The following is a 24,735-nucleotide window of genomic DNA, read 5'->3' as shown; positions in this document are numbered from 1 at the left end:
CAATATCAAAGCTTTCAATACCCTTCGGGATAGAAATTGTACTTGGGTGCCAATTCCAATATTCTAGTGTTAAAATTTGATGCGTGATTTTCATAAATAGCGTCAAAACTAACAGTAGATAATTTTCTGATTTAACCGCGAAGTGGACGAAGGACTTCGCTTGACCATGCCTTTAAAGATTCATAAGATGTCCAAATCTCTCACATAATCTTATTTGGATAAAGAAAACACCGATTACAGCTAAAACATTAATAAACTATCAATCGATTTTTCATCAAATGTTGGATTTTTTGGCATTGATCAAGAAATATCTAGATAAAAATTGTTTGCTACTGACCGCACACAAAGCGAACGTAGGGTGGACTGCTGATGTGCTGGCTAGGTTTCGGATGATGATGGTCGCTTCGATGGTGACGAACCGAAAAAGCGGTCGGTGCAGAATTCATTCCCTACTAAAAGTGCTGTTCAATCGATGATGCGGTTGCTTCGCTTGTCCCGGTCAGAATGAAAGGAAAAAATCCCGTTGCGCTATTTTATGGCTTCTCGGCAGACCCAGCGGCTGCTCATTCGCTGGTGTCTGCACCAATCAGAACGTGGTAATGGAATGATGCAAGAATTATGCGGTACCCATATTTATAGGTTCCCTTGATCTCAATGTTTTTCATTGAAAACAGTTTCATGCCTATTGAAACAAATTTTTCGGGTCTTATCAAGCATGGACATGGAAGGCATACTTGAAATCTGTCGATTGAGGGCTTACCGCAGAAATTCGTCCACTGAGGCGAACGCTATTAACGTTTAAAATCTTTCAACATAGCGTAACGCGGTCGATTTGAATATTTAAAATGACATACGGTATAGTAAAGAGAGACGTAAGTCCTACGTCAAAAATATTTGGTAGGCGTACTAGCGAACACCATCCATCATAACCGGTACCATATAGTTTTTCATGAAAAGTTCCTAATTTTGAGAAAACCAGCGTTAGATGTCTTTCGCCATATCAATTTCTGGAGGTTAGCTCATGCTGGCTATTTGCGCATATACGATAGCGCCTGGCTGTGGAAGTGGCGGGTAGAAAATCAGCCACTGTCAATAATTCATCTTGTTCAGTGTTGTCATTGACAGTCTATTGTCACACCGCCGAGCCGCGCTTACTGTCCGGTAGGCTTCTCCTTTGTGCGGTGGCCTCGACAATGCCGGATCGAAAATGCCGATGATGCTGACGATTCTGCTTTGCTCTTAAGAAAGCTTAAGTTTGCGGTTGCGTAGCTTAGACGATGGAGCAACACTTCAAAAGTTCTGGCGATGCTGTGATTGCTTTGCCTGTTCTTGTCAGATCTCAAGGTCAGATTGAGAGGAAAAAAAATCGTGCTGCGCTTTTTTATGCCTTCCTGACCTAGCGAGAGCTTATTCGCTGACGTCTGCACCAATCAGAGCGTGGCAATGGAATGATGCAAGAATGATGCGGTACTCATATTTATAGGTTCTCGTGAATTCAATATTTTGCTTTGAAAACAGTTTTGGGCCTATTGAAACAAGTTTTCGGATATTATCAAGCATGAATATGAAAGGCATATTTGAAAGCTGTTGATTGAGTGGTTAACTGCAGAAAACTGTTCAATAGGGCAAAAGCTATTCACGTTTGAAATCTTTCAACACAGCGTAACGCGGTCGATTTAAAAAATTTGAAATGACACCCGGTATAGTAAAGAGAGACGTAAGTCCTACGTCAAAAAAAACACCGATAACAGCTCAAACATTAATAAACTATCAATCGATTTTTCATCAAATGTTGGATTTTTTGGCATTGATCAAGAAATATCTGGATAAACATTGTTTGATACTGACAGCACACAAAGCGAACGTGACTGAATGATCGTCCCATGTTACCAATTCCAAATCTTATCACTAGAAATCCCATGTTCAGGTGTTTCCTTCCTTCTACTACTAACAATGTTGTCTCAGAAAAGAACACGTAATTCTCACCTGAACTGCAATTCTAAGCTCGCTTGCCCGGCTTATTGGCCTGTATCAAGCGAAAAGTCCCGTTAGGAAATAGACGCCAGCAGCGAGCAACAAGCGTAAAAACGAACAGTGGGTAATGTCTGTGACATAACCGCTAAGTGGACGTAGGACTTGACTTGACCATGCCTTTAAGATACATAATATGTCCAAATTTCTCACATCAACTATTTTGGATAAATAATCGGCGTTGCATACCATTCCTTGGTAAAATCTTCTCATCAAACCGACACAGAAATCAAATCTACCTCGAACCATCATCAAAAAAAAATTCAGGAAGTATCTGTCCGGTCACGAAATATTAGCCTCGACAGTGGCAACCTTCCCACTGAAGGACTGCCTGAAATAAACCACAAGTTGGCTCAGCAGGGGATGTAGACTGTATCTCAGCCCTTCCACTGAAGAGCCTTCTAATCCGTGCGATAGCGACTGAAGGAGAACATAATTTTTAACTCTTAGAGCCTTGAAAAAGGCTGTTTGCTTCGGCTAAGTGCAAAAAGTAAGAATACGATCTTTTCAAATAACCGCGAATTTCTAGTGATGGTATAAAAGACTGAATGCTCTGCGAGCGAATGCACTTTTCTTTTATACCTACTTAATTTTAAATCTTCTCTGCTTCCCAATTGGTGGGCCAATCAGCTAGTGTCTTGTATCCCGCTTCTTTGTCAGCCAAAGCGTCATCATCATCAACGCGTTCGAGAAGGGCTTCTTTTTTTTACGCTTCTGCTCGCTGCTGGCGTCTATTTCTTAACGGGACTTTTCGCTAGATACAGGCCAATAAGCCGGGCAAGCGAGCTTAGAATTGCAGTTCAGGTGGGAAGTAGGGTGTTCTTTTCTGAGACAACATTGTTAGTTAGCAGAAGGAAGGAAACACCCAGACATGGGATTTCGGGTGATAAGATTTAGAATTCATAACATGATCATTCAGTCACGTTCGCTTTGTGTGCGGTCAGTATCAAACAATGTTTTTCTACATTTTTTTATCAATGCTAAAAAATCCAACATTTGATGAAAAATCGATTGATAGTTTATTAATGTTTGAGCTGTTATCGGTGGTTTTTAATCCAAATAAGATTATGTGAAAGATTTGAACATCTTATGAATCTTTAAAGGCATGGTCAAGTGAAGTCCTTCGTCCACTTCGCGGTTAAGTCAGAAAAATTATCCACTGTTAGTTTTAAAGCTATTTATGAAAATCACGCATAAAATTTTATCTCTAGAATATTGGATTTGGCTTCCAAGTACAATTTCAGGGTTGTTACGACTAAGCGGATTTCGCGATTTTAGCGGATTTTGTGGTTTTCGCGGATTCGGCGCGGATTTACATAACGATTTTAGGACTTTGTGCGGATTTAGTTTTAGGATTATTTAAACAAATGAAATTCTATATCTAAGGACGTTTATTTGAAAATTAGTTTTATGTCTGTCTAGATGGGCTTTATTCTCGTTAGCAAATGTTTTCGAGAACAAAATTAAAGTTTGTAGTTATTTACTAACATCAATTTTCGGATATTAACAAACCCTGTTTGAATTCCATGGTTACACTCTTGAGCATTGATTAAACAAATGTTATGAGAGGGGCGCCACTTGTTGTCATTTTTAAACCATTCTGAAACATGGCGCATTCAAAACATGTCTGTTGAAGGACATGAACACCCGTCTTTTAAGTGCTTCCACAGAAATTGTTTTTGATGTTGATTTTGAAAAAAAAATTGTTGAAAATTTTTGAAAATGTTTTCCCGGAAGAGTTTTTGCAGAGATTCCCGAGAAATTCCCGCAAGAATTCACGTTGCGATTTCCTTCGAAGTTTATTTAGCTATGATCACAAGAATTTCTGTGAAAAATCCTGAAAATTTAACAACAGATTTTTCGGAAGTTTTTCAGCAGGAAGTCACCAACCAATTTCTGTTAGAATTTCCCAAGCGATTTCTGTAGGAATTAATTAGGGGTGTCCACATACAGTTTCCGAAAATTTCCTGCATGTTGTTTTTGAGGAATTCACAAAAAATATGAAAAAATGAAATTCCGCATAAATTTCCGGGGAACCTTTTGCAAGAATGGAGAAATTTCCACAGATGTTCTCGGAGAAGAAAATTTTGGAGCGACTTCTTCAGAAATTCCAAGACGGACCATCTAGATGAGTTGTTATATCAACTGCTTTTTCCTTAATCCTATTTTCAATTTTGTACAAACATGTGTAACGTTGAAGTTAAAACATATACTTAAAATCAGTAATATTATAAAAACGTTCACTAAATTGTTATAATGTTCAGAGTAATATTTAACATTGATATTTAACGTGTATTTGCTTAGAATTTAGTTTTGGGTCGCGCGGATTTGGCGCAGAATGGATTTTCATGTCGCGCGAAATGGCGTGGATTTGATTTTAGTCGGCGCGGAAAATATTTCAGGATCTCCGTAACAACCCTGCAATTTCTATCCCGAAGGGATTCGAAAGCTTTGATATTGATCTCTATCATTGGCTCTCTGAAGAACCGTTTGTTTTTTGGACATACATGCTGCATCATGTGGCTTTTCTTCAGCCTGTCTCGGCTCATCACCGATGCCGGCCGGTCTCGGCTCGACTCTGCTGCTGCTGCCGGTATCTGCTCAGCATTGCTGCTTTGTCGGGTCTGTAGGGTGGACTGCTACTGTACTGGCTAGGTTTCGGCTGATGATGGTGGCATCAATGACTTCATTCCCTGCTAAAAGGTGTGAGTGCCGATGATGCGGTTGCTTCGCTTGTCCCGGTAAGAATGAAAGGAAAAAATCGCGTTGCGCTATTTTATGGCTTCTCGGCAGACCCAGCGGCTGCTCATTCGCTGGTGTCTGCACCAATCAGAACGTGGTAATGGAATGATGCAAGAATTATGCGGTACCCATATTTATAGGTTCCCTTGATCTCAATGTTTTTCATTGAAAACAGTTTCATGCCTATTGAAACAAGTTTTTCGGGTCTTATCAAGCATGGACATGGAAGGCATACTTGAAATCTGTCGATTGAGGGGCTTACCGCAGAAATTCGTCCACTGAGACGAACGCTATTAACGTTTAAAATCTTTCAACACAGCGTAACGCGGTCGATTTGAATATTTTGAAATGACACCTGGTATATTAAAGAGAGACGTAAGTCCTACGTCAAAAGAAGAAGCCCTTCTCGAACGCGTTGATGATGATGACGCTTTGGCTGACAAAGAAGCGGGATACAAGACACTGGCTGATTGGCCCACCAATTAGGAAGCAGAGAAGATTCAAAATAAATTATAAAAGAAAAGTGCATTCGCTCGCAGAGCATTCAGTCTTTTTATACCACCACTAGAAATTCGCGGTTATTTGAAAGATCGTTTCCTTACTTTTGGACTTAGCTGAAGCAAACAGCCTTTTTCAAGGCTCTAAGAGTTAAAAATAATGTTCTCCTTCAGTCGCTATCGCACGGATTAGGAGGCCCTACATCCCCTGCTGGGCCAACTTGTGGCTTATTTCAGGCAGTCCTTCAGTAGGAATGTTGCCACTGTCGAAGCTAATATTCCGTGACCGGACAGGTACTTCCTGAATTGTTTTTGATGATTCTTGTTCGAGGTAGATTTGTTTTCTGTGTCGGTTTGATTTCGGTTTGAGATTTTGCCAAGGAATGGTATGCAACGCCGATTATTTATCCAAAATAGTTGATGTGAGAAATTCGGACATATTATGTATCTTAAAGGCATGGTCAAGTCGAGTCCTACGTTCACTTAGCGGTTATGTCACAGACATTACCTACTGATCGTTTTCTATTAGCCGATCCCTGAAAGTGAATGCCCACACCGCACAAAAGCACGTGATAGGAGATATGTAATTAGATTACGAAAGAATAGAAGTGAACAGAAGAAATGAAGAGAGAGAGAGTTTTTGAATGGATAGATTGTAGGCCTACGAAATAAATAATTGAATTGAACTGCGAATATGTATATTGTTTGATGAGTTTGAATAAATAGCAATAGGGTACCACAGACAATCCGACTTGTTTAGTTCGCAGGAACGAGAAGAGATAATGTAGAGGAGGTTTCCATGTCACCCGGTTTCGTTATTTTGTAGCATTTTCTTTTTGATTGTTTTACTGGGGAGGTTGGCCCTGAATCCAACCAACGGACACTCTCTATTTTTTCAGATCTGATCGGGTGAGCTGTTTATAGCCAACCGATGATGATAACGACTGTAAGCGAATATTCTGCCTTCAACTAGATGGTTTTTGCTCTTCTTAATGATCGAGCGTGTTTCGAAGGGGAGTAATTTTCTTTGGAATCCCTATACTGCCGTCCCAAGCATATCTGTCCCATGTCGATTTTTATCAATTTTGAGTTTTATGCACCAAACGTTCTAAATTAATGTATATTTTATTGTGAACAAATAAATACATATAGTTTGTTCGAAAACTTGGCGGAAAAATATCGGGTCATTTTGTCCCATTGTAGAATTTCCAAGCATAACTGTCCCATTGAATCAAATTTCATACAACATGTAATAAATTACTTCGAAGAGGCCAATTTTCATTATCAAATAATTCAGAGAAAGAATATGGGTTGTGGTATAGTTTCAATGGGTAAAAAGATTAATCCACCTATCATCGTTGATGCTTTTCTTGTGCATTGTGAAAATTGAAAAGTAATAAGTGAAGCATATTAAGATGATTTATATTGAAGTTTAAGTTAGAATAGACTCTAATTTTTATTCGTATTCTATGTATTTATTTACACTTTTTCTTCTTTCCTTATTGGCATTACCATTTTTGCATTCGTATATGATGAGGCTAACGGGATAATACTTTTATGCCTAATTGCACCCGAAAATTCCTTTGACCGTGAGTCCAACCAAGCCACATAAGCATCATCGCTTTGTAGTCGTTCTTAAGCGCATGGCTATAAGGTAGGCCCAATTCATTTACATATATACAAGATTTTTGCAATAGCTTCGGATCGAAGTGACTAATAGATTTTCAATAGCAAACAATGGGGCCGAATTTCCCGTCGAGGGCAACTTATTACGAAAAAATGGTCCTTAACATGTGCTTACACAGGTGGAAGTTTCCACTCGACTCGACAACTCAGATGCTAATCTGAAATAAATTTCATAGGAATCATCAAACACCTTCGCAGTATTGCAGTATTGAGTTACCACGGAACCTGATTTTGATGCTTCTTCCAAAAATCCATCTGCGCTGAAACATAATTCACCTAAACCAGTGGCGCAGCCAGAAAATGGGGGGTTGTTTTCCGAAAAAAATCGGAAGAAAAATTTCTTCTAAAAATCATAAGGGTTGTGTACAAGACACGACCGCCCGACGTAAACTACGTGAAACAGTTTGGTGAAATGAAGAATCTACTGCCATTATCCATGAGTATTACAAAATTACTCTTTGGATTTCTTATGAAATTTACATTTAAAAAGGAACTAATATACCCTAGCAGCACAATTAACGTTAATTTGGTTACAGTAACTCATATATGACCAAATTTGGTCATATATGGGTTTTAGAAACTGATTTTCAACATGTGTGTTACTCGGGTATTTATGTAATTAAAACAAATTTATTGAATTCTCGAGTTTTGTATAATATGAGTAGTTTAGTTTTGTTTGTTTAAATTCAATTCATTGTTCTTTTTCGATTTTTTCGATAGATATTCTGAATGAGCTTAACTAAACATGGGTATTTCCAAATTTCAATTTATCAGGTTTAATTGCACTTTTTACTGTTTTTAACCATTAAAACTTTAGAAATGAGGATAACTACCGTCAAATCACTGAAGACGCTAACAAAATCAAATAAGATCTTGAGAAAATTTCACCTGGCTGACACTGACGCCATCCATACGAATTCATATTTGTAGCATCTCCGCCCAGGGCGCACTCGTGATTCTGCTACGGACGGCAACATTATGGCGTCGCAAAGTGGTTAATTTGCTCTTTGAACAATATTCGCCACACCTCTTCCTTTGTACAGGATGGTGGCCCTGAGAAGAACCGATTGATTCGCTCAGCAACTCCGCCGATGCTGGGACCGCCGCCCGCGACATTTCTAATGAAATGCCACGCGCGCGGGGGCGAGCAGTTTTCTTATCATCAATAAAGATGGCTCATTAGTCCCGCCTCTTTGATGTCCGGTATGGCTGCAAATATTGTGTAACCGTCAAACACTCACCAAAGGAGCGTGGCTACAGATTCAACTTTATTGATTACAAGAAAGCAGCTCTTCCGCACGCGCGAGCCATTTCGTTCGAGATGTCGCGGAGAGCAGACCGTGGTACCACCTTCGGCATCGGCGGAGCTGCTACCGGAAATTTTATTCCCGGCGATGGTGTGGGTCGCGCGGTCGTCGTCGTCATTAACATTAGCAGCGCTCAGTTTAAATTTTCTTGTATGAAGTAGGGGGAATCATGGCTTTGGCAGGTTTTGTTTTATTATTGTTGGCGGGGGTTTTTTGAAATTTGGCCACAATATTCTTTGATGTGCAAAGAATGTTTAGGCCAAATTTAAGCATAATTAGTTACAGAAAACCACCTGACAATAATAGAACAAAACCTGCCAAAGCCGTAATTTCCCCTACTAACGATTGGCTACCATCAATGAAAGTAGCTCTCAAGTCACAACTTGAGGCGAGATGAATTTTGATCAAAGTAAAACTTAATTGCTTGGTGATGGCAGATTGTTTTCCGTCGGTAGTAGAATCACGAGATCCCGATTCAGAGAAAGACTTATAATTTTAGCAGATAGTCATCCATGAGAATACATTTTTGCAGCTTCTCCGTTTGACGCGGGCTCGTGATTCTACATACATACAGAAAACATGCGATGATTCAACTCATCCATGAGTTTTTAGGTGCTGAGTTGGGCTTGATTTGAATCGTCCATGAGTTTTTGCCACAACAGACCAAACCACAGGCGTTATCGCTGGAACCGCGCTGGTCCGTTCTCCGTGACATCCAGAATGAAAATGACGCGCGCACGCGAAACATGGGGCTTTTATACAGAGGGAAAACGAAGCAGTGGATCAAAAGGCCCGTACCTTACTGCAATCTGATGTCCGTGTTGGGGATTTATGAACGGAATTGAATTTTTCACCCGGTTTGAAAATAAATAACATTTTCAATAGTTTGACGTTGATAATCTATAGTATCAGTAGAATTGGCAAATTGCTGGAGAGTTTCCGAATCTATTGATAAGCAAATTTCGAAAATCCATCGAAAGATAAAGACGCTGTTAGCGTTTGAAATCTATCCTAATTTCGTGACGGTTTCGAATTTGAAAATTTCGGTTTTACACCCTGTATCTGAGTCTTTCCCTTAGACACAGTTTACGTCAAAAATGCGCGAGCAAAAAACACGTCTGTACGTGCTGCTGTTTTGAACTGGAATGAGGCTGATTGCGCCACGCGCGCGTGAGAGAGCATTTTTCTTATAACCATTAAAGATGGCTCATTAGTCCCTTCTCTTTGTTGTCCGGTATGACTGCAAATATTGTGTAACCGTCAAACACTCACCAAAGGGGCGTGGCTACAGGTTCAATTTTATTAATTACAAGAAAGGAGCTCTTCCGCGCGCGCGAGTCATTTCGTTCGAGATGTCGCGGAGAGCAGACCGTGGTACCACCTTCGGCATCGGCGGAGCTCCTACCGGAAATTTTATTCCCGGCGATGGTGTGGGTCGCGCGGTCGTCGTCGTCAGCATCAACAGCACTCAGATGGAGTTTTCTTGCGTGTCTCTACGATGGCGGCTATGGTGGTGTTTATCTCTGCTACGGTTGCGTCTGAAGTGTCATCAGTAAAAGCAGCTCTTAAGCCATAATTTGAGGCGAGACGAATTTTGATCAAAGTTCATATTAATCGCTTGGTGATGGCTGATAGTTTCCGTCGGTGGCGGAATCACGACCGTGCGTCAGGGACGCAACAAAAATTTATTCGCATGGATAGCATCAATACCAGTGAAATTTCCCCTCAAGATTATTATTTTAGTTGATAGACTGCTACTTGTTTCAGGTTTAATTTCCATCCATGCAAATACATTTTTGCAGCTTCTCCTTCTGACGCACGCTCTTCGTTCCCGATGGCGTAGGTAGCGCTCGTAACAGGATCAATACGACAGAGAATCCAACGATGGCAATCTGTTGCGGTGTAGCGGTAGAACCATAGAGCCAGCATCTGCATTTGAGTGAAATACTCTTGTGATATTCTGACTATCGGATGGTTGCTGTTGTGTTGGTGATTAGAAATCCGCATGATCTGAAATCTGTCCTTTTCAGGGCATTAAATTTTTCATTGGAGGAATTTGGTTTGACTGAGAGTAAATTCATGAGATTGTTGCGTTAAATCGGCAGCAGTAACGCAAAAATTCATAAGATTCAATCCATCATTCGACTTCTGCAGAGTAAGTGATTAAAAATCCATCAAAAGATAAAGACGCTATTAGTGTTTGAAATCTATCCTAATTTCGCGAAGGTCTCGAATTTGGAAATTTCCGTTTTACACCCTGTATCTGAGTCTTCCCCTTAGACGTAGTTGACGTCAAAAAATTTAACCTTAACAATTTAATTTAACAACTTAACCTTCCTGGTGGTCCTGAAAAGAACCGATTCATTTCCACTTATGTGCCTCATCAACAGCACGACGTTGATTGCCAGATTCAACGATGCTGTTGGGAACACGGATGAAAAGATGTACTGCTGTTGCCACGACCGCCACCACCACCTGACGAAAAATTTCATCCGCATCATCACTCATACATCTCAATCAACGGGCCCTCCCGTGCGAACGAAATCGTCCGATCTCCGTGACATGCAGATTGAAAATGACGCGCGCACGCGAAACACGGGGCTTTTATACACAGGAAAACGAAGCAGTGGATCAAAAGGCCCGTACCTTACTGCAATCTGATGTCCGTGTTGGGGATTTATGAACGGAATTGAATTTTTCACCCGGTTTGGAAAGAAACAACATTTTCAATAGTTTAACGTTGATAATCAATAGTATCAATAGAATTGGCAAATTGCTGGAGAGTTTCTGAATCGATTGATAAGCAAATGTCGAAAATCCATCGAAAGATAAAGACGCTATTAGCGTTTGAAATCTATCCTAATTTCGTGACGGTCTCGAATTTGGAAATTTCGGATTTACACCCTGTATCTGAGTCTTCCCTTATGTCGTTTTCGGTTTTAAACCTGGGTCAGGTCCGACCCCGACTCTGAATAACCGAACGAAAAACGAATCGGGATCGAGTCAGTATGATGGTATTAGTGAGAACTCAATCCCTATCATCTGTTTTGTTTTCATTTCGCATTTTTATCAGCTGGCAGAAACAGACATTTTTCATCTATTGAATTTTGTTATTAGTGTTATTTTTTCTTGTTTAATGAATTATGGGGGAGGGAAATCAGACGTTTCTTCTGTTAATTGTTTAATGACTAAAATGACTATTATTCCATCAATAAATTAATGTGATTAGGAGCTTGTGATGAATGACGACGGCAATGTGGATTGCCGTGAAAGAATTTATGCCAATCCGTGTTTCCCGATAAACTATTATGCTGATTCTATATGGCTTTTTGGGTAACAGTGATTGTGTTACAGTAAATTTGAATTATCAATTATGTCATTGAAATGGAACAGAACAAGAAAATATGGAAACACTTTGTAAAAAATCCAATACAACATTTATTGAGATTTGGGGCCTTTTATTTTAAAACAAAGAATCAAATCGTACAAGAGTTGAACAGCATTATTTTTTGCTATTTGCATTTTTTTGCTGTTTTTCTCCCAAGAAGAGGGGACCCTTTGGGATAAATTGCGATTTCGTCAAAACTGCAAAAACCAAATATACAAGAGAGGCAAATAATTTTTCACTACATAATCTAAACAGGAGATTCAACATAATATCAATGGGATAAAATATGTCTTTGTCGGTTTTTTAACGAATTACAACTAAAAACCTTTCTTCCACTAATAAATTATGCTCAATTCGTATAAAAACTGTTCCTAAATAAACATTTGAATTTATTTTTAAATAATCATTTATTAATAAATACAATAAATTTGTTGATGGCAATATAGTTGCCAAAGTCTTATAAATGGTTAATGCCAGGGTTAATACATTATGTTTATATTCTTCAAATCCGTAACCTGGAACAAGTTATGCACAGACTGCAAAAATAAATAAAATAATGGTATGAACATTTTGGTATAAATAACTTCATAGCAGCAGATACTCTGGTACGCTATTTTCCCATTGATAGAGCAATTATATCTAAAGCATATGTTCGAATACACAACGTAATAGTGAATAAATAGCAGCTACCTTCTCGTCACTACTTTTCATAAATCACATTTTCAACAAAATTTTCAACCCTCATTTTATTTATAGTGGAGCTACCATCTGAAGTAATCAGCGAAAAATATGTCGATATCTGAATCCGATTCACCATCAGAGAAACTTGAAGACAGCACAAAATTAAAATAATTCATTTTTGCGTGGAAGACCCCAATAAAATTGATGAATTTAAAAAATGAAACAAACAAAATCAAATAACCACCCGTGTCTTTTACGTTTTCATTTTCCTTTAGCGTAAACATAAACACCAGCTTGACAGTTTGTGTTTGAATGTATTGGTGAACCTAGGTTGGATCTCGATGAATCGGCAGAGCGAACCTCACTCATTTTGGGTCGGATCTGGTGCGGATCGCGATCCAACCTGAACGAATAACCGAACGTTTTGACAGCTGTTAGAGCGGATCCGGGGCAGAACTAGGTTCGACCCAGCAATAACCGAAAACGACATTAGACGTAGTTTACGTCAAAAGTTTGTCTCTGGGGGGTTATGTCCAAAACGCCACTGACCTGAACTTTTTTCAGGATCAAATTATGTATAGGAACCAATTCTCACTGTCCTTACAGTATGTAAGGTATAATATCTTTTTTCAGACACACTCGTCCCCATGTCAGCTGTTTCAAACATATTTTTTTCTATGGAGCGTAAGAGCCCCCTCCCCCAAAAGCTTACGTTATTAGTGTATGGCCCTTACTACAATACGTTTTGAAAAGACCTAATGCATCTAATTTGAAACAGGTTATTATCCAGACCCAACTAAACTTTTGCTAAGCGCATAGTAATCTGATGATACTCTAGCACTGGGACAAATATGCTTGGAATTATCAATTTTGTCTTCAATTTCGCAGCATATATGTCCCACTAAATAAATTCCACTAAAAAACAGTGTTTATCCTTTGAAACATACTAAGCCATCAGAAATACACTATTTTCATCGATATACGTTTATTAATCAAAAGTTCATGAGGCAATTTAGCTACAAACTAAAAAATATGTTTCCAACTTCAATCGCATTTTTCTCAGTTGCATATTTTTCGACATGGGACAGATATGCTTGACACGGCAGTATAGCCTGTCGATTTTCGCGCTTTCCTTCCATTATTGGAAAATAATAACCCTTTCCCCTGAAAGGTCTTAGGCCGGGCAACCCTAGAACAGGTGGATGGTCTCCATTAGGAGTGGCGCTTAAACCATCCGCTAATCCTTTCGGAAGGCGCGGACGGATCGCACGGTTATAACATTTGGAATAACCCCAGCGTTGGCGGATGAAAATGGATTAAAACCAATAAACGAAATTACCAATGAAGGGATTCATCTTATTGAAACATTTTTCGCGGAAGAGGAAGAAGCAATTGCCTTTACGATAGAACCAAACCTCTCAAATATGGTCGAAGAAGAATCACTTGAAGACACGTCGCTAGAACTTCCATTCTTGGAGAACCCCGACAGTAGAAATACTGTCGACATTAACACAGAACATAATCTTACCAATTCCGAAAAAGAAGAATTAGACCAAATTATAGAACTTTTTAAAACTACTAATAACGGAAAATTGGGTAGAACTCATCTATTCTCGCACAAGATCGAGTTGGTCGAAGGGGCTCAACCTAAAAAGCCGCCACAATACCGTTGTTCGCCTCACATTCAGAAAGAGATAGATAAAGAGATAGCTCGAATGTTAGAACTAGATGTTATTGAGGAATCGACTGCGGAATGGTGCAATCCGTTATTGCCAGTCAAAAAAGCCTCAGGCGATTGGCGCATTTGCCTAGACTGTCGCAGGGTTAATGAAATAACCAAAAATGAAGCGTATCCATTCCCCGATATGCTTGGGATCCTAGGGCGAATAGAAAGATCAAAATTCTTCACCGTAATAGATCTTTCGAAAGCCTATTGGCAAATTCCTTTAGAAGAATCGTGTCGGGACTTTACATCATTTAGAGCAGGTAAACAACTATTTCGGTTTAAAGTTATGCCTTTTGGGCTAAAAGGAGCGCCCATAACACAGACGAAACTGATGAACAAAGTCCTTGGTTTCGACTTGGAACCTTACGTCTATGTATATCTAGACGATATTATTATCACCTCAAACGACTTAAGTGAACACTTTCGTCTTCTGCGAATTGTTGCTGAAAGGTTGCGACGAGCAAATTTGACCATTAGTCTAGACAAGTCCAAATTTTGTCAGATGAAAATAAGCTACCTAGGTTATACACTTTCGGAACAAGGTCTGGCAATAGACAGTTCAAAGATCCAACCGATATTGGATTATCCAATACCCAAAACACCCAAAGAAATTAGGAGATTCGTGGGTATGGTCAGCTTTTATAAGCAATTTATTGACCGCTTCAGTGACCTAACGGCACCGATCACTGACTTGCTAAAGAAGTCAAAAGGAAAAATTTCGTGGACCAAGGAAGCTGATGAATCGTTTCTGCAAATAAAATCAGTTCTCGTGTCTCCAAATGTGTTAGCTAACCCGGACTTTAGGCGACCGTTTACGATCGAATCAGATGCTTCGAACGTAGCAGTTGGAGCGGTCCTCACACAACTCCAAGACGGAGTGAAAAGACCAATTGCGTTCTTTTCGAAGAAGCTCTCTGCGACTCAACGAAAATATGCACCAACCGAAAAAGAATGTCTGGGAGTAATTCTCGCCATACAAAAGTTTAGACATTACGTCGAAGGCTCCCGGTTTACGGTAATAACGGATGCTCAAAGTCTTATTTGGCTCCGGCGTATTAGTGCCGAAGGAGGTTCAGCAAAACTAATTCGCTGGGCATTAAAATTACAGCAATATGATTTTGAGCTCTTATATCGTAAGGGCTCATTGAACATCAGCGCTGATGCTTTGTCAAGAGCAGTAAACGCCATTACCATCACTGAACCAGAATATGAGGAATTGAAACGAAAAATTATGTCAAGCAACACAAAATACAAAAATTTTAAGGTTGAAAACGGTAAAATTTATAAGTTTGTATCGTCAAAGACGGTAGATCCCAGATTTTGTTGGAAATATGTCCCGCTGGTGCAGGAACGATTTAAAATAATTCAAGACACCCATGATGCAATGCACTTTGGGCGCAACAAAACGTATAAAAAAGTTCAAGAACAATTCTATTGGCCATTAATGGAGAATGATATTCGAAAATATTGTCAGGGTTGCGAAACATGTAAAAAAATTAAATATCCTAACATTAATACAATGCCTTTGATGGGAAAACAAAAATTGGCGTCAATGCCATGGCAAACGATTTCCGTAGACTTTGTTGGACCATTCCCAAGGTCCAAAAATGGGAACTCAGTACTACTGGTGGTGACGGATTTATTCTCCAAATTCGTCATAATCCAACCCCTGAGAGACGCAAAAACTGGTCCCTTGATCTCGTTTCTTGAGAGCATGGTATTTCTCGTTTTCGGTGTGCCAGAAATATTGATATCCGATAATGGGGTACAGTTCAAGACAAAGGAATTCGAAAAACTTTTGAGTAAATACCATGTTACGCATTGGCGGAACGCCAATTATCACCCCGAGAATAACCCCACAGAAAGGGTTAATCGGGTAATAGGAGCAGCCATACGTTCTTACTTGAAGGACGATCATAAGGAATGGGATAAAGACATACACAAAGTGGCACTAGCGATCAGGACTGCAATCCATGAATCGACGCTTTATACTCCTTATTTTATTAACTATGGGCGCAATTACATCAGCTCTGGTGCAGAATATCAGAGAATAAGAGAGACAGGATCAGATGTAATATATGAGCCGATGCAACTGAATGATAATTTGAGAATTATCTTCGATACGGTCAAAGAGAATTTGAAAAAGAGCAATTGGTAATGTTGTCAACATAACCGCGAGTAGACGTAGGACTTGTATAAACGTAACGTATTTACATTTAACTTCTAACTTTTGGATCTATGGAGTTTGATTATAGGTTTTGATATTGGAAACGACAACTTCCATGCTGTGTAGAATTATTAGCAATTTGTTTATTCAAAACTTTTGCAAATAAAACTAATAATTAAATACATAATTAGAATTGCTTTGTTTCTAACTATTAAGCCCTTATTTACTCAAGCAAATGTAGGGCATTTATAGATTTCTTATTGGTGATAGTATTTGAAGTTTAAAAATTCTATTAATAAAATGATCAGACTTGGGCAAAATGTGCTATTTTAGGGGAACTGTCCCGTTTTCCAAACAAAGAAATACAGCACCAATTTCTTTGCTTCTTTTTGCTGACATGCGTGCTTACTGCTGAAAAAAATCATAACAATAAGAAACAAGCCAAGGAGCAGTAACCCTACTAAAATAGAGTAGGTACTGCTAACACGTCAACGAAAAATTATTTAAAGTTTTGATTCCAAACTCCGAGTGTACGTCAAGTTTAATAATACAGAATACATAATGTTTATTTACATATTCTTCTGGAAATTATTTTTTGCGAACTTTTTTAAAACATTACATGTAATACAGCGAAATTTTCTAATCTAAAATGGATATTAACACAATTGCTGTTTGTACATTTTTAATTGCTAATGCCTTCTGCAAATAAATGAAAGTAATTATTTTAATCAAATTTTTATTTTCATCAATGTAGCTGATTTTTTTTGCTGGGTAATCAGAACTGTTATAGTATAACCATGTTTAATGTACTTGTCGTTTAGTATCAAGCACAACTTAACATATGATCAGCCATATGATATGACTCGTACCCATCCTGGGATCATGTGGATTATGAAACCAATCACCTGGATGAGCAGACCAAATCTCTCTAATTTTATTCTTCTTCATCCAACACCGCTGCCCTCGCTGCCTTGGCCATCATCGTCCTCTAGCCGTGAACTCCGAGCGATGTGATGGGCGATTGCATCTATCGCAACCGACACCACTGCATTCGACCATCATCAAGCACAGAATGACAAAAAAATGCGCCCACTTCTTTCTACCGCTACCGCAGTTCTACCGCTGGTGACTGCATGCTGTCGCTGTGTAGGTAAACAAAGCGAACGAACGAACGAAACGAAAAATGAGCGAGCAAAAAGCACGTCAGTACGCGTTGCTTTCACAAATTGTAATGACTCGCACACTGCAGGCTGCTTCTTTTATACATAAAGAAAATCTTCCGGTAGACCCGAAGGCCCGTGACATACCGCATTCTGATGTCCGTGTTAGGGATGCACAAGATTGATTACATATGAAATTTTTACTGACTTTGACAAGAATTGAAATTTTCAATAGCTTATCGTTAATAATCTTAAGTTTCAATGAAATAGGCAAAATGGTGGAGAGTGTCCAAGTCGATTGATATATAAATCTTAAAAATCCATCGGAAGGTAAAGGCGCTAGTAACGTTCAAAATCTTCCCTTCCAGCGTAACGCTCTCGATTTCCAAAAATCTAAATGACACCCAGTATAGTAAAGAAAGACGTAAGTCCTACGTCAAAAAGCCTATGATCGTTATTCAAAACACTACAATCTACGTTTAAACAAAACTCTTTCTTCCTTCGAAATAGGGGAGATTGTAGTAAAAAAGAACTTTCATCAATCAAACAAAAGTAAACACTTTTCGGCAAAACTAGCTGACCCATTTTCATTGGCAAAAATTGTAGGAAAGATTGGATCTGCGTGCTATGACTTAGAAGACCTTCAAGGTAATCGTTTAGGAGTATTTCACTCATCGCATCTTCAGAAAAAATAACTACATAATCGATCTTTTTCAGAGCTATGTCTGTTGCACTCAGAAGCACAGTTACAATGAGAATAAAATCCACTAAAATACAGACTTACGGTTTGTTAATTCCAAGTTGTGCGGGAGAGATTGTCTCCAAAACATTCTTCATCCTACGAGCAATCTTTTTCTCGCCGCTTGATGGTTCTTGTTGGGCTACGTCGCACCTAAAATGAATCAATAAATCACTTAATCCCAGTTGCGATTATATAGCACCACAAAACACAAAACCACAACACATATAAGATCGAGATTCACAATATCACAGCTAAATTACAAGAAATAACAGAAGCACTTTCCATGTTTACATTAATAACCAAATACCAGACACGCTGGTAGTTCACCATATTCATTGAGCTCACAATTTTATTCAAATAGTTCAATACACTATAAACTTTTACGTCATTGGTTACGTATGTGGTGAGTCTGATTGAGATCATAATAAATAATACACCGTACACTTACTCAAGTCCCATAGATCCCTAGAAGTTTTTCTCGCAAGCAAATGCAGATAATCCCATAGTGCTCTTATCCATAATCCATAGGTTTCGTTTAGATCCATAGCGTATATCTGCATACTTTTGATTTTCTCCATAGAAATCACAATATTTATTTGCACTTTTATATTAGTGCTGTCCAATGAGCAGCTCGAAGTAGCTCGAAGTTGTTCCCGTCCTGCTCGTTCTTTTTTGTCAACAAACGGGCATGAGCGTGACAGGAACAACTTCGAGCTACTTCGAGCTGCTCATTGGACAGCATTATTACCACTCAGTTGAATGTCACTCAGAAATGTCAAAACAAATCATCGATTATTTTGACGGGTCGATGAATAAGTTTACAGTGGAGTCCGTTCAGACGGACAAATCTTAGGTTGATGTCATTTGGAACTGGGACAGTTCCAGATAATTATTGGAATTTATGAGGTTTTTTTTTCGGTTGTTACCGGATGGTTCAAAACAAGAATTTTTGTTGTTTAGGAAGATTTAATTGAGAAGGCTCTCAATGATCCGAAGTAAATGGTTTTTGGAGTTAAGACCTATTCGTCCAGTTTGAACGAGATTTAAGGAAAAAATTGCAATAAGAGTCAAATTTAAAAATTAAATTAAAACAAACTGCTTAACTTTAATCTATTTCTAATTAAATTTATCAAATATAGGATTATAATGCAGCAACACAGATTGTTAATTTTCTGGTCTGATAAGACTATGCATTAATTAACAGATAAAATTTCACAAAATCAGACTAATTTAGATTTTGGCAATAAAAAAATAAATTCAGTCGCTTCATTTATTTTTTTTCCGTTGGTATAGGGTAATGTAACAAGGTTACACAATCCTAGGTATAAAAAAAAATCCATCTTAATCCCAACCCAAAAGAAATAAAAAAAAAATATTTAAAAAAATGGAATTATAAAAAAAGCCTCTACTGTCAAAACGAAGATTGCGTTCTTGGTCTCAGATGATAAACCGTCAATAAGGAATTCACTAAATGAGTTCAATTTTCAAATGTTGGTTCATAATCAAAAAGACAGCCACGAAAATGATCAAACGAATGAACGCGAGCACGATAGGTACGATGAATGTACAAAATGATTTTTACGTTCTCTTGCATTCCGACTGTGAACCGTAGAAGACCATTTTTGGAAGCAAAAGTTGAAGACTTGAACTAAAGTGAAAGTTTGTCCGAAGTGGAGTTTTTGAGATTGAATAGGAGTTATATCAAGTGAATTATTATAGCTTGTAATATTGTAAGACGCTTAGGGCGCGAACTATACAAATTAGCAACAAATTTGGTGATATATGAAAAGCACGTGTGGCAAGTACGATTCGATAATAGGTCCCATTGTTTCCATAATGAGGTTACTTTTTATAACGTTTAGACTAAAGTCCCGTTGAATGTTATGCTCCAGTGAAGTTAGCTAACAAGAAATCTACAACTGAGACAGAAAGGTAAATGGTAAAGTTGATAACGTCAAGATCAAAACGAGCAATGGGTAATGTTTTCAACATAACCGCGAGTAGACGTAGGACTTGTATAAACGTAACGTATTTACATTTAACTTCTAACTTTTGGATCTATGGAGTTTGATTATAGGTATTGATATTGGAAACGACAACTTCCATGCTTTGTAGTATTATTACCAATTTGTTTATTTAAAACTTCTGGAAATAAAACTAATAATTAAATACTTAATTAGAATTGCTTTGTTTCTATTGAGCCTTTATTTACTCAAGCAAATGCAGGGCATTTATAGATTTCTTATTGATGATACATAGTATTTGAAGTTTAAAAATTCTTTTTATAAAATTATGGGGAACTGTCCCGTTTTCCAAACAAAGAAAAGAAATACAGCACCAATTTAGTTGCTTCTTTTTGCTAACATGCGTGCTTACTGCTGAAAAAATCACAACAATAAGAAACAAGCCAAGGAGCAGTAACCCTTATATAATAGAGGAGGTACTGCTAATACGTCAACGAAAAATTATTTAATGCTTTGATTCCAAACTCCGAGTCTACATCAAGTTTAATAATACAATTTCTCAGAAAATGAATAACAAAGAATAAGATAAAGTTTATTTGAATATTTTTCTGAAAATTATTTTTTGTGTACTTTTTTAAAACATTTACATGTAATACAGCGCAATTTTCTAATCTAAAATATATTAACACTATTGCTGATTGTGCATCTTTAATTGCTAATGCCTTCTACAAATAGATGAAATTATTTAATTATGAATTTAATTCAATTTTTTCTTCATCAGTGTAGTTGATTTATTTTGCTGTGGAATTAGAACCATGTTTTAATGTAAGTGTCGTTTAGTACCAAGCACAACTTAACATATGGTCAGTCATATGACATGACTCGTACCCATCCCGGGATCATGTAGATTATGAAATCAATCACCTGGACCAAATCTCTCTGGGCTAATTTTATCCTTCTTCATCTACCTCTAGCCTCTAGCCGTGAACTCCGAGTGATGGGCGATTGCATCCATCGTGACCGACACCATTGCATCCGACCATCATCAATAGAGGTGTGCGCCGCCGCGCCACGCCGCCGCCGCCGGCAGTTTTTGGCACGCCGCCGCCGCCGACATTTTTGCATCGGCGCGCCGCCATTTAAAATTTGCCACGCCGCTGATCTATAATTTTCCACGCCGATTGAAATTTTCAGTGGAAACTCCTAAGATTCATTGGATTTTCCGTACAATTTGCTGATAGATCTCTACAACATTACGTTGAAACTTCAGAGAATTTTCGTGAGGATACCAATTATTTCTATGAAAATTCCTTACAATACCTTGTTAAAACTTCCATGCTGGTGCGGAGACTCTACTCGACAGCTACAGTTCCGCCACATTATTACAAATGAATTCTGTCGTCAATGAAAACAACCGTATTTTGGACCTATGTTTTGCCAGTGATCATGATCATGCTCCGTCCGTAGTTCAGGCTCCTACCCTCTGGTAAAATCGGTTGCTCATTACCCTCCATTGTTTGTGACGATCGCTCATAATGCGGCGCATGATTTCAAAGCTTCAGATGTAACTGTTTCATACAATTTCTCAAGAGCCGATAATCGAAGTATCGACGAGTTATTGTCTTCATTAGATTGGGAAAGTATTCTGGAACAAGAGGACGTCGAAACTGCGGCGCGAATTTTCTCAAATATTTTAACTTACGTTATTGATCGACATGTTCCAAAGACTGTGCGAGACAGGAAAACCGACTGTCCCTGGCAAACGACTTCATTACGCAAACTGAAATCAACTAAACGAGCTGCCCTGCGTAAGTTTACAAGGCACCGTACAGTACCGCTTAGAAATCATTACGTCAGGCTCAATTACGAGTACAAGCGAGCCAATCAAAGATGTTTTTCCAATACGAGCAAGATATTCAGCGTAGGCTACGCTCTCACCCAAAACGTTTTGGAAATATGTCAATGAACAGCGAAAGGAGTCTGGGTTTCCATCCTCGATGCACCTGGATGACGAAATAGCCACTTCCACCCAAGAAACGTGTCGTCTTTTCGCAGAGAAATTCTCTAGCGTATTTAGCAATGAAGCTGTAAGTGATAATCAAGCCATCCTCGCTGCTAGTAATGTGCCATTGGTTGGACAAACGCTTGGTACATTCGATGTGGACGCGGATGCAATTTCCAGGGCTGCGTCTCAACTGAAATCATCGAACAGTCCCGGTCCAGATGGGATTCCAGCATCGTTCTTGAAGAAACATATCTCCTGCTTATTAGTACCGCTTCAGCGCTTATTTCGTTCGTCTTTATCCAGCGGCGAATTTCCATCCTGCTGGAAACACGCCCACATGTTTCCTGTACACAAAAAAGGCAGTAAGCGTGACGTTAACAATTACCGAGGCATATCTTCGCTGAGTGCGTTGTCGAAACTCTTCGAGCTGATTATCATGGAACCGTTGCTCTCGCATTGCAAACAACACCTCTGCTCAGATCAGCACGGTTTTACTGCTGGACGTTCAACGACCACCAACCTTTTGTGCCTGACATCGTTTATCACCGATAGCATGATTGAACGGGCTCAGACAGATGTCATTTACACCGACCTATCCGCCGCATTTGATAAGATAGACCATGTCATCGTGATAGCAAAACTTGATAGATTCGGTATTTGCGGCAACCTTCTTCGCTGGTTTAGATCGTATTTGTCGGACCGACAACTGATGGTAGCGATTGGAGACTTCAGATCTGATTGCTTCTTTGCAACATCCGGTATACCTCAAGGAAGTCATCTAGGTCCACTGATTTTTCTACTCTACTTCAACGATGCGCATTTGATCATAAAGAGCCCCGGTTATCGTACGCTGACGACCTAAAATCTTCCTTTGATCCAATCAATCGCCGACTGCTACTATCTGCAAGAGCAACTAGATCTCTTTGCCAGTTGGTGCCTGCTAAACCGCTTGACACTGAATCCTACCAAGTGTTCCGTCATCACCTTTTCGCGAAAGAGGCAACCGATCACATTCGCCTACAACCTGCACGGTACCACAATCGGGCGCGTAAATCAAGTGAAGGATCTGGGAGTTATTTTAGACTCGCAATTAACATTCAAGCAGCATGTCTCGTATATCGTCGAGAAAGCTTCAAAGACGCTGGGATTTATTTTCAGAACAGCGAAAAATTTTACCGATATATATTGTCTGAAGTCTCTGTATTGTGCCCTCGTTCGCTCCACACTGGAATATTGTGCAGCAGTCTGGAGCCCGGCCTACAACAATGGCTCTGATAGAGTAGAATCCGTCCAGCGCCGCTTCCTTCGTTTTGCGCTTCGAAAGCTTCCTTGGAGGAATCCGTTCCAGTTGCCGAGCTACGAGAGCAGATGTCGTTTAATAGATCTTGAGCTGCTCCGCACCAGAAGAGATACAGCAAGAGCAATGACGATTGCTGATACGCTTCAAGGTCGAATCGATTGTGAAGCCATCTTGGAGCGAATCGATATTAACGTTCAACAACGCACGCTTCGCAACAGTGTAATGCTTCGGTTGCCTCTACGACGTACCAATTATGGCCTGCAAGGAGGAGTTAGTGGCTTACAACGGATCTTTAATAGAGTGGCACCGTTGTTCGACTTCAACAGTACACGTGATATGCTTCGTCATAAGTTTTCGTCATTCTTTTCTAACAGGTGTCCGTAACAGTATTAGATGATGAATGTAGATTATTGATTGTTATTTTTTGTTCTATTTTTATTTTGTTTTACTTCTATTTGCCGACTTGATTTGTATCTCTGTTTTTGTTTTATATTATTACCAACATCATTGGGGCTATTTTAAGCCTGTTGATGGATAAATAAATAAATAAATTAAATTAAAACTTCGAAGATCTCTCCGTAAAAACTAAGCGTGTTGCGAAAAATGAAAAAATGAAAATCTAATCTACCTAGAAGAAGCCTACCCGAGCAAAGCTTAAGAGCAAATCGATAACTTGTTTTAATGTTGTGTATTCATCGATTATGTTCACCTAATTTGATATCTTTTTGGTCGTTTTAACGGTTGAAATAACAAAGCGTTTAGCAGAATCAGCTTACCGTGACATCAAATCAAAAACTATTCTGCTGTCGATGAGAGGAAATCGAAAACTAAATTTGATATTGGTTTCCGATAGCAAAATAAGTACACATTTTGATGTCATATCATTTAATTTAGTAATCTACAGCAACATGAGATCAAAATATATAATCAATCATGATGATTTATACATATTTGAAAACCAATTGTGAATCATTTTGTCAAAATCAAAATATTCTATATGCTCTCATTATGTTTTCAGACTATGTAGCCTGCAGATATTTGGCCGAGAATCTTATTTGGTCGAACAGTTCCTTTGGCTAAAAAAAATCGTGAGCTTGTCCTTCGGCTGAAATAGTAGTTTGGTAGAAAGGGCAATTTGATCAATATGGGCATTCGATCAAAAGTGTCGTTCGGCTGAATTGGTCATTAAGGATATTTTCACGACAATAACTGGAGAATCTTTTGAATCTCGCCTCAAAAAATTGATGAACTTCCCCAAAAATTCTTCAAGTTTTTCCAGAATATTCATTTGAAAATTATTTTCAGATTTTCCACGGGAACTACTTTCACGTTTCGAGAA

The 24,735-nt window shown here is 38.8% G+C and overlaps 1 protein-coding gene across 1 annotated transcript in view; it reads right to left on the bottom strand.

Annotated features, from left to right (window-relative positions):
* Nucleotides 1-18,733, bottom strand: part of LOC134202532 (cholecystokinin receptor-like) — a 282,922-nt gene extending 264,189 nt beyond the window's left edge. Inside the window, exons 1-2 of the mRNA XM_062677538.1 lie at nt 18,576-18,733; nt 18,170-18,277 (exon numbers count right to left, since the gene is read on the bottom strand). Coding sequence (XP_062533522.1) covers nt 18,170-18,215 — 46 coding nt within the window. The 5' untranslated portion in view covers nt 18,216-18,277; nt 18,576-18,733. The remainder of the gene's footprint in view (nt 1-18,169; nt 18,278-18,575) is intronic.
* Nucleotides 18,734-24,735: the final 6,002 nt, after the last annotated feature.

Source organism: Armigeres subalbatus, unplaced genomic scaffold (assembly GCF_024139115.2).
Source record: "Armigeres subalbatus isolate Guangzhou_Male unplaced genomic scaffold, GZ_Asu_2 Contig1255, whole genome shotgun sequence".
Classification (NCBI taxonomy): Eukaryota; Metazoa; Arthropoda; class Insecta; order Diptera; family Culicidae; genus Armigeres; species Armigeres subalbatus.
The sequence above is the reverse complement of the archived record's forward strand: the minus strand, read 5'-3'. Positions and strand labels throughout refer to the sequence as shown.